The 11326-nt window shown below is 42.2% G+C and overlaps 1 protein-coding gene across 1 annotated transcript in view; it reads left to right on the forward strand.

Annotated features, from left to right (window-relative positions):
- Window positions 1-1829, forward strand: part of CUL5 (cullin 5) — a 90963-nt gene extending 89134 nt beyond the window's left edge. The window contains exon 20 of the mRNA XM_037890297.2: window positions 1597-1829. Within this exon, the coding sequence (XP_037746225.1) occupies window positions 1597-1602 (6 nt within the window). The 3' untranslated portion in view covers window positions 1603-1829. The remainder of the gene's footprint in view (window positions 1-1596) is intronic.
- Window positions 1830-11326: the final 9497 nt, after the last annotated feature.

Genomic DNA, 11326 nt, shown 5'->3' on the forward strand with positions numbered 1-11326 from the left:
GGCCTCACTAGGACGATGTAACCATTTCAATTCTTTTTAAAGCGCATATGCTGCAGTTGCTTAATCCAGCATGCCACAATAACAGTCAGGACCACTACCAATATCTGAAACACTAAAAACATTGCAACGGGATGCAGAATTGCATTAAAGCACTGTGGGAGACTATTTACCATTTATGTTTTGTAATCCCTTTTACTTTCTTTACAATTTGTTTAATTTTATTAACTGTGTGGTGTACAGTTGTCATAACCCTGCGTGCATTCGTTTGAGGTTTTTTGTAAACAATTTTACAAATTTGTATAATTTAACCCTTATCTTTAGATACGCTAAAATTTACATTTAATTACAGCAATTATATTACATAAATATAGATTTATTAGTAATATAACACTTGTAAGGTATGTATGAAAGGAGAGAGAAATTTAAATTATGGATGATCAAGCCCTTGACAAATAGGCTGTCCTACCATGCACATTAAAATGACTTAGAGAACTATATGCATATACATTTTTTTCATAAAATCTGGAGGCACTGTTAAATGAAAATGTAATTTTCAGCCTTCATACTGAAAGAGCATTTGTATGCCATTACGACGACCACATATTAATGTGTAACTGCTCAGTTCACTTCTTTTTCCTTTTTAATTTCAACCTTTAGCATTCAGTGTTCTGCCTGCTTGTTTGTGGAACTTTGCCAGTGCTTTTCCTTTTTTCTAGCATTATTACAAAGTTCAATAACCTTTTGTTGAATAGTCCAAATAACACAAACTTTTTTACTTTCCAATACCTTCCTGCATAAAATGCAGTTATAACCAGTTTTCCTATATACACAACTACAGACCCATTATATGAGAGAAGATTTAATTGATAGTGGCATTTTCCTTTAAATTAAAAAAAAAAGAAACAGAAGGCTGTACAGCATTACTGTTGCAAATGTTTGCTGGAATACACAATGAATTACCACACTGCTTTGCCCTACTTGTGGGTCAATGTTTAACAAAACAGAGCTCTGGTTGGCAGTGTTGTGGGCCCATTCTAGCAATATGGTGTCATTTTCTCCCCTTACCTGTTTAGAAGCGTACCACGCTACAAATGCACATGAGGGATTTTCTGAGTGTTTGGTGGCAGTAAGTGTGGTGGGTTTAGAAGGTATTATCCTTGAGCCATTTATTAATCCACTGTTGTCCTGGTTGATTTACTTCCCACCATATGATTCACTGCTCGCTCTTTTGGGACCAGCTGGTTGAGGAAAATCATGAGGGATGATAGTACCTGGGTTTGCAAGAGGGGCAAAGGAGATAAAATACTCGTAAGTAATGCCTGCAACTATATTTGAGTCACATGTGAGTCCCAGGGTAACTTCAATGTACCAATTCCCTACAGCCTTTCCAATAGCACTGGGAAATGAATATACACAGCTGACATACACATTCAGAAGTCATTTTGATGCTTTAGAGTCCTCTACTGGAATGTACATTGTTTAGGGCACTAGACCACCTGGCTCTCAAAGGTCTTATGTGGAAGACAGCAGGGCTTAGTCATTTTAGGAGCCAAGGTTTGTACATGAGTGTAAATTTTGCTTGTTTCATTTTCTCAGAACTGACAATGAAGTAGCAGCTTGGTGGCAACATGCAGGAGTAACCCAAAGGACCAGGATAGCAGTCTCTGTAATTGTCCATTACTTTCTCCAAGGGGTTAGGGAAAGGAAGGAATTGCACTAAACTTACAAAGGTAGTCCTGATAATTCGTATGTTCAATGCCATTTTCATACCATCTATTATTCTGTTTTGTATTTAAAATGAGAAAATAAAGGTTATTTTGTGTACAAAACCCATAGCTATTGATTTATTTTACGTTTTTCATTCCTTTTCCATTTTTGCCATAACAAGTATAACAAATAATTGATCCACCCATTACCTACTTTTTTAGACACACCTCTAACATACTTCAGACATGTTACATAGGTACTGTTCAACCTCCGGTATGGGTGGATGAGTGTCAGAGAGGGAGAAGTAGACCAGGAGAGTGAATTTATGGGCAAACTGAGCAAAATATAAACGTAATGCTTTTAGAAAGATTGGGGCTTACTGCCTGTACTACTACATATGAAATGCTGAAAATCTGGTCCATGCTGTAAAATATTTAAGTAGACCTATTCCTAGGCCTGAAAATCTTAGTCTAAGAGACAATGATCATATACAGAATGCTGCAGAATGTTTCCTCAGCAACATGAGCTGCAGCAAGCAAATGTTATCTGTCCGCTGCTCTGTACCCTGGCTTCCCATAGAATATCAAGTCAAGTTCAAGGTGCTCATTGGTCTGGGCCCAGCATATCTAAAAGATCAACTGAAGCTCTGGGATAAAGACTGATAGTTCCATTCTGCCAGAGGAGTAGAGTTGTTTATTTGAGACCAAATTACCAATGTCAGGCAGGTTTATTAATACAGTATAGGCAAAAGGTTCTGTATGATACCAGTCTCCAAAGAGCAGTCCCATGCAGCCAGATTACATTCCCCTTAGGAAGATGGTGTGTTCCCCAAAGCTATGCCCCTAAAGCCATCCTTTTATACCTACTTGTTTACCAGAAAAATGTACCAAACATGTCATTTAATTAGTCAGCTTTTTGCCTTGTTTGTTCTGGTACCATGCTGTGCCCCATCCATTCCACATTACGATGCACCCTTCTCTGTGTTTTGAATACACATATTCCAGCTACTAGGGGGGATAAAGGCACCTCCTAGGTTTGTGTGAGCAACTCCTTTTGTGTTAGTTATGAAGAAATAGTCATCTATCCCAGTACTGACAATTTTCCTCTCTATTCAATCCGAGGCTTACTTCAACTGATACAAGTTGTTATGAGATTTTTAGCATAAGTGTTCAGAATTATAATAAAGGTGCAGGCCACTCTAGATTGTATAGCTACTAATGCTTAATATGTATACTTAAATGAATACATAATAATATACATGTATACTAGCCAGTATATGTTAGTCAACAAGCTGTGTGTTTCCTTGATTGTTAGTCAGGGTGGCACCTTTGCCAAATTAATACATGAAGCAATGGTGAGGCCTTTATATGTGATTTAAAGCATTTTAACAGACTACATAGGCGACAATACTAAATAGTAATTGTTATAGTAAGGTTGTAGGTTATAATTTCATGTATAGTTATGAAGCTGAAAATGTATCCTCATGGCTTAAAGCAAGCCCATGTAAAAACTCTCCAAGAACAGAGAGGCAGTTCACACCTCATCAGGACATGGGTGGGACAACCCAGCCCAGCCTCACAGGAAACAATGGCCACTGGCTTAGGCAGCAGCAAAAGAACCTATTAGACCCTCGAGGGAGTCACCCCCTTCCTTTGGGCAATTTGGGACTGCGATGAGGCAGTGCTCACCTGAGTCTGAAAGGGTTGTGGGCAAAGCCAAGAGGAAAAAAAGGACATGATAAAAGGGAGAGATATTTTGCCATGCTCTCTCTCCCACCTACATCTACAGATACCACCACCAAGCGACTGAAACGCTAATCAAAGGGGAGAGCCTGACTGAAAAGTAACCAGCCAGCCTGTGGTGAGAAGCATCTAAGTTTTTAAGGACATTGAAAGAGTTAAGATCAGCTTAGAATGCGTTTTGCTTTTATTTCATTTGACCAAATCTGACTTGTTGTGCTTTGACTTATAATCACTTAAAATCGATCTTTATAGTTAATAAAGCTGTTTGTTTGTTCTACCTGAAGCAGTGCATTTGGTTTGCAGTGTGTCAGAGACTCCCCTTGGGATAACAAGCCTGGTACCTATCAATTTATTTGTTAAATTGAAGAACTTATAAGCTTGCAGCGTTCAGTGGGCATAACTGGACACGGCAAGACGGCGGTTCCTAGAGTTGTTTCTGGGACTGGAGATATTGGCTAGTGTAATTCGGTTGCAAGTAGCTGGGAGAAGCTTACGTGCCAGAGGCTGTGCATGAGCAGCCCGGGAGTGGGGGTTCACAAAGCAGAGCAGAGTAAGGCTGGCTCCCAGAGTCAAGGATTGGGGTGACTTAGCAGATCACTGGTTTTGAAAAACTGGGATAGGCAGTGTGTCCCACAGTACTATGTACATGAGGAGTAAAACAAAAATTTGGAGTAGTGACACCACAAGTGAGGTTTCCATTTATAATTTTTTTGTGATTATTTACTATGCAGTACTGTCCATTTATATTATAGGTTGTCCATACAGCTTTTTGTCTCCACTTGGTAAGCTTTACTGGACAAGAGACAGGAGCAGCTAGCTTCTTTGTCTCTGTGCTGAGGTGAGCCATTGTGACCACATAGTGGAGTGGCAATGTCAAAAACATCACACCGGCACATGTATCGATTTCCCCTAATAAAACAACAAGCCGCATGTGGTTTTCTCCAGGTTTGTGTCGCTGTGTGGAACACTAACAGTTGCAATAGATCCAGTCGTTCCACGTAGATGTTGTCTTCCAGGTAACCTACTGAATGGACCATAATCAATTTGTCAAATACTGTTGGGTCAGGATCCAGTACTGGTAGTGATACAGTATCACTATACATTTCTTTTGCAGTAAAAGGACTGTTTTGAATAGCACATGCCTCGATTGGGATGCGGTGTCACTGATCCCAAATTATTAATTGTGCTAAAAGGAATTTGCCTACAGAATTTAACACATTGTTGATTTACTATAGATTTTGTTATGTACTAAGGAGAATACCATTCAGTTAACTGCTCATCTCTGATAAGGTCAGGCAGTTGTCCTTTTTCAGTATTCCCTAATGAATTGATTATGGTGGTTAGCATGTCATTTCCATAAGCAGTACACGTACTCTCCCTACCAGCATGATTTTCTCTTGCCCTTAGGTTGTTTACGGCAATGAATTCATTAATTTTTACTTGTATTTGGTTAAACAGTTGAGCAATGTCATGCATATTATAGCCTATATAAAGTTCCTCAGTAGCCAGGCCTTCAGTGCCATAAATTATGGGGTTCGAGACACTTTCTGCCACCCGATGAACAGAATAGCTAATGTGCCTTTTTATATTTTCCATATCAGCCCTGTTCCAAATGGACATTCCAGATCCGAATAGTCTTGAAATTGAGCCTAAGCTTTGAAGTTTTCTAGTTTGGAAGATTCCAGAGGCTAGGACAGTCTCTTGCCTGGCTGCTGGGTTGTGTGCATGTTCCTGATAAGAAGCTATTATATTGATTAACAAAGAATTATACAGAAGTGATACATTTGATTTTACACAGTAGCCAAATTCAGCCATATTTCAATGAGAGATTTAAAACTACAGATATATGCATAAACTGTATGTTATTTATCAAAGTTCCAGGTACCAATGCGGCAGTTAAGTCACTGAGTGGCTCTGGATCTACCTGGGGACACTGTGCGGCTATTTGTGTTGGTGCCCTGGTACTATGTGGTTTGTTTATGGTAGGACGAAGCTTGGATCACTACCATTAAAATTAACTTTTGTTTTCCAGTTCCAGGTCCCTGTTTTACAACACATTGATCTATACCAGTGTCGCTTTCAGCCAGATTGATAATTTTGATAGATGCATCTCCAGAATTTAAATTTGGATTTTTAAAATTTTTTCTTTCTTTCCAATTCCCATCTGTATAGACTTTATTTCCCGTGAATACAATCCCTATGGTTTCAGCATAGGTTAGGCTAGAGTCATTAATTTGCTGGGGACTTCACTCCGTGTTCACAAGTCCTTTATCTTGGGATGCATCTTGGTAAATTGGCTGTTACCACTGAAGAAAGAGATCTCAGAGTCATTGTGGATAGTTCTCTGAAAACATCCACTCAATGTGCAGCGGCAGTCAAAAAAGTGAACAGAATGTTGAGAATCATTAAGAAAGGGATAGATAAGACAACAGAAAATATCATAATGCCTCTGTATAAATCCATGGTACACCCACATCTTGAATACTGTGTGCATATGTGGTCATCCCCTCTCAAAAATGATATATTAGAATTGGAAAAGGTCCAGAAAAGGTCAATAAAAATGATTAGGGGTATGGAACAGCAGCCATATGAGGAGAGATTAATAAGACTGGGATTTTTCATCTTAAAAAGAGCCAACTAAGGGGCAATATGATAGAAGTCTATAAAATCATAGCTGTGTGGAGAAAGTAAATTAAGGAAGTATTATTTACTCCTCATAACACAAGAACTAGGAGTCACCAAATTAAATTAATAGGCAGCGTGTTTAAAACAAACGAAAGTATTTTTTCACACAGAAAACCTGTGGTACTCCTTGCCAGAGGATGTTGTGAAGGCCAAGACTATAACACGGTTAAAAAAAGAACTAGATAAGTTCATGGAGGATAGGTCCATCAGTGGCTATTAGCTGAGATGGACAGGGATGGGGTCCCTAGCCTCTGTTTTCCAGAAGCTGGAAATAGGCGACGGGATGGATCACTTGATGATTGCCTGTTCTGTTCATTCCTTCTGGGGCACCTGGTATTGGGCACTGTCGGAAGACAGGATACTGGGCTAGATGGACCTTTGGTCTGACCCAGTATGACCATTCTTACGTTATGTTCTTATACGTTGCTTGGCATTGCAGAGTTACTTCATCCCCTTCATTCTTGTGGATTACCTGAACTGGCATCTTCACTGTCAGGTGCTATTGCAAGTTTATATCCATTTTCAACATGAATTGCAGTGGAGCATGTTCATGATGATGTGATTAACACAAAGTAGCTTTTGTGGGGAGAAAGTTAAGATGGTTAGCATGATACATTTTACTCACTTTTATTTCCAGTAATTTGAATTTTATATATGCATTTTTTAATATACAAGGGGTCAAGGCATTAGTGACATAGGCGATGCTCTGGTACTGCATAAACCAGAAGCATAACTTGGACCCCAACTTTCCAGTCATTTTCTGCTACCTCTTTGTCAAAATAGGCTTTTGCCTTTCCCAATTTTTTCCCCACACAAAGATGCACATATTTGATATGTTCCTGTACCTTGTGCATAAATGCATCTATCTTAATTCCCTCTTCAGCACTAGCTTTCCACAAGCAATGTTCTGGGGTTCCCATTTCCGTACCTGTCATTACTTTGAAAGAGGTAAATTTGATATGAGGCTTCCTTTTTTCCCCTTCGTCATAAAAAGAAAGGGAAGGGTAACCACCTTTCTGTATACAGAACTATAAAATCACTCCTGAAAAGGGTTAAGAAGCTAAGATAACCTCGCTGGCACCTGACCAAAATGACCAATGAGGAGACAAGATACTTTCAAAGCTGAGCGGGGGGGGGAAACAAAGGGTCTCTCTGTGTGATGCTTTTGCCGGGAACAGATCAGGAATGCAGCTCAGAACTCCTGTAAGAAGTTAGTAAGTAATCTAGCTGGAAATGCATTAGATTTCTTTTGTTTAATGGCTGGTAAAATAGCTGTGCTGAATGGAATGTATATTCCTCTTTTTGTGTCTTTTTGTAACTTAAGGTTTTGCCTAGAGGGATTCTCTATGTTTTGAATCTGATTACCCTGTAAGGTATTTACCATCCTGATTTTACAGAGGTGATTCTTTTACCTTTTCTTTAATTAAAATTCTTCGTTTAAGAACCTGATTGTTTTTTCATTGTTCTTAAGATCCAAGGGTTTGGGTCTGTGTTCACCTATGCAAATTGGTGGGGATTTTTATCAAGCCTTCCCCAGGGAAGGGGGTGTAGGGCTTGGGGGAATATTTTGGGGAGAAGACTTTTCCAAGTGGGCTCTTTCCCTGTTCTTTGTTTAACACGCATGGTGGTGGCAGCATAGGATTCAAGGACAAGGCAAAGTTTGTACCTTGGGAAAGTTTTTAACCTAAGCTGGTAAGAATAAGCTTGGTCTTTCATGCAGGTCTCCACATCTGTACCCTAGAGTTCAGAGTGGGGAAGGAACCTTGACATGGTGGTAGTGGTGGGATCATTTTGAGATTTTTTTTTTTTTTAGATCATTTTGAACCAGAAGCACAACAGGATTTTAAAAGGGTTTTGTAAAAGGGGACAGCAGCAAGTATAACAAAGGGATCTTCCTTTTGTGAGCTGGAGTTTTCTCTACCTAAAGGCAGGGAAGTTAACCTCCTGCAGGGAAATTCACAAGTTTTTCACAGACCTGAAGAGGTTGGTTTTTTTTTTTTTTTTAAGCTAAGAACAGCTAGAGGATTTTTCTGTAGGCTGAGAATAGCTATCACAGAACATAGGTATCAGGTTACAACACAACTAAATTTCACAAGCCAGTTTTTTTTTTTTTAACTCTCAGGTGTAAAGTTAGTTAAAAACAGAGAGGCAAAGATGACAGAACCCAAGGCAGAAAAAGCCAAAGAGGCTGCCCACAGGAGAGAAATGGAGGCCAAGGAACGTGAAATGGAGGCTGCCCACAGGAGAGCTATGGAGGTAAAGGAAAAAGAATGGAAGCATGCACTGGAGATGGAGAAGGCAAAGGCTCAGCAGAATATACCAACAAACCCTAGCAATCCTTTTCCAGTTACCGCCTCACATCCCAGGAAGTTCCGCACCTACAATGCAGGCAATGATACCGAGGCCTTCTTAGAAAACTTCAAAAGGGCCTGCCTTGGGTACAGCATCTCTACAGACCAGTACATGGTAGAGCTGAGGCCGCAGCTCAGTGGACCCTTAGCAGAGGTGGCGGCTGAAATGCCTAAGGAACAAGTATGAACGGTTTAAAACCAAGGCAAGAGTCAGAATGGGGCTAACACCTGAGCATTCCCGTCGGTGGTTCAGAGCCCTAAGGTGGAAACTAGACATGTCATTTACCCGACATGCCTACCACATTATGAAACATTGGGATGCCTGGATATCAGGAGCAAGTGTTAAATCTCCAGAAGAGTTGCCCTTTCTAATGCAAATGGAACAGTTCTTAGAGGGTGTTCCTGAGGAAATAGAAAGATACATCCTAGATGGGAAGCCCACAACTGTAATCGAGATGGGGGAGATTGGAGCCAAATGGGTGGAGGTGGCAGAAAAGAAAAGAACTAGTAGCAGTTGGGGCAAATATCAGAAGGGGCAAACCGGAACAAAACGGGTGGAGGGAGGAGAGAGGAACAATCCTGGTCGCAGTTGGAGTGGAGACCAGAAGGGACAACCTCCAACCTCACCCTACTACCGGGGACAGCCCAAGGCCCCAGCTACACACCAAGGAACACTCCAGACACCTTATCGTCCTGCCACACTGTTCTCCAGCAACCCACCTTGCCCCAGTGACGTGTCAGCTGGACGATGTTTTAAATATAATGAGCTGGGGCATGTAAAGGCCAACTGCCCCAAGAACCCCAACAGATTACAGTTCATTGCACCGGAATCACACCAGAGGCCCTCAGGCCCAGATGCCTCACAGATACCCTCGGAGCGGAGGGAATCTGTGAGTGTGGGCGAAAAGAAGGTCACCACGTGGAGGGACACCAGAGCGCCAGTGTTGGCTATCCATGCTTCCTTAGTGGACCCCAATTTAATCGACCCAGAGATCCAAGTAACAATTCAACCCTTCAAGTCCAGCTCTTTCGATTTGCCTACAGCCAAGTTGCCTGTCCAGTACAAGGGCTGGTCAGGAACGTGGACTTTTGCAGTCTATGATGATTATCCCATCCCCATGCTGTTGGGGGAAGACTTGGCCAATCATGTGAAGCTAGCCAAGAGGGTGGGAATGGTCACTGGCAGGCAGGCTAAGCAAGCTGTCATGCCTCGCTCTGTTTCGGAAACTTCTACCAGGACCCGGTCAGAGGTAATGGAACCGCACCCCATGCCAACATCTGCATCGGCAGTAGCAGATCCAGTCCCAGAGACCCAGACAGAGCCAGTCCCAGAACCGGAACCAGCAGAACAACCAGCACCAGAACCATTGCCAGCACTGAATCCAGTACTTACAACCACAACACCAGAGGGCCCCACCGAACCTGAACTGGCAGCAGCAGATAACCCTACCCAAGAGGCTCAGCCGGAGCCTGAACCCCAACATAGTGCACCAGCGGAAAGCGGTTCACAGTCAACGGCAACAGCCCAATCCCCTACATCGCTTCCAGAGGGACCAAGCCCAGATCCACAATCCAATGAGGAATTGATGTCTCCAGCCTCAAGGGAACAGTTCCAGACCGAACAGGAAGCAGATGAAAGCCTCCAAAGAGCTTGGACGGCGGCACGGAGCAACCCACCGCCTCTCAGCTCTTCTAATCGATCCAGGTTTGTTGTAGAAAGAGGACTTTTATACAAGGAAACTCTTTCTGGTGGACACCAGGAAGACTGGGATCCTCAGAGACAGTTGGTAGTTCCAACTAAGTACCGGGAAAAGCTATTAAGCTTAGCCCACGGTCATCCTAGTGGCCATGCCAGGGTGAACAGAACCAAAGACCATTTGGGAAAGTCGTTCCACTGGGAGGGAATGGGCAAGGATGTTTCTACCTACCTCCGGTCTTGTGTGAGGTGTGCCAAAGAGTGGGAAAACCCCAAGACCAGGTCAAAGCCCCTCTCCAGCCACTCCCCATCATTGAGGTTCCATTTCAGCGAGTAGCTGTGGATATTCTGGGTCCTTTTCCAAAAAAGACACCCAGAGGAAAGCAGTACATACTGACTTTCATGGATTTTGCCACCCAATAGCCAGAAGCAGTAGCTCTAAGCAACACCAGGGCTAAAAGTGTGTGCCAGGTACTAACAGACATTTTTGCCAGGCTGGTTGGCCCTCCAACATCCTCATAGATGCAGGAACTAATTTCCTGGCAGGAACTATGGAAAGCCTTTGGGAAGCTCATGGGGTAAATCACTTGGTTGCCACTCCTTATCACCATCAAACAAATGGCATGGTGGAGAAGTTTAATGGAACTTTGGGGGCCATGATACATAAATTCGTAAATGAGCACTCCAATGATTGGGACCTAGTGTTGCAGCAGTTGCTCTTTGCCTACAGAGCTGTACCACATCCCAGTTTAGGGTTTTCATCATTTGAACTTGTATATGGCCACGAGGTTATGGGGCCATTACAGTTGGTGAAGCAGCAATGGGAGGGGTTTACACCTTCTCCAGGAACTAACATTCTGGACTTTGTAATCAACCAAAAACCACCCTCCGAACCTCTTTAGCCCTTGCTAAAGAAAACCTAAAAGATGCTCAAAAAGAGCAAAAAGCCTGGTATGATAAACATGCCAGAGAGCGTTCCTTCAAAATAGGGAACCAGGTCATGCTTTTAAAGGCGCTCCAGGCCCATAAAATAGAAGCGTTGTGGGAAGGACCATTCACGGTCCAAGAGTGCCTGGGAGCTGTTAATTATCTCCTAGCATTCCCCACCTCAAACCAAAAGCCTAAGGTGTACCATATTAATTCTC

The sequence above is a fragment of the Chelonia mydas genome, chromosome 1 (assembly GCF_015237465.2).
Source record: "Chelonia mydas isolate rCheMyd1 chromosome 1, rCheMyd1.pri.v2, whole genome shotgun sequence".
NCBI lineage: Eukaryota > Metazoa > Chordata > Testudines > Cheloniidae > Chelonia > Chelonia mydas.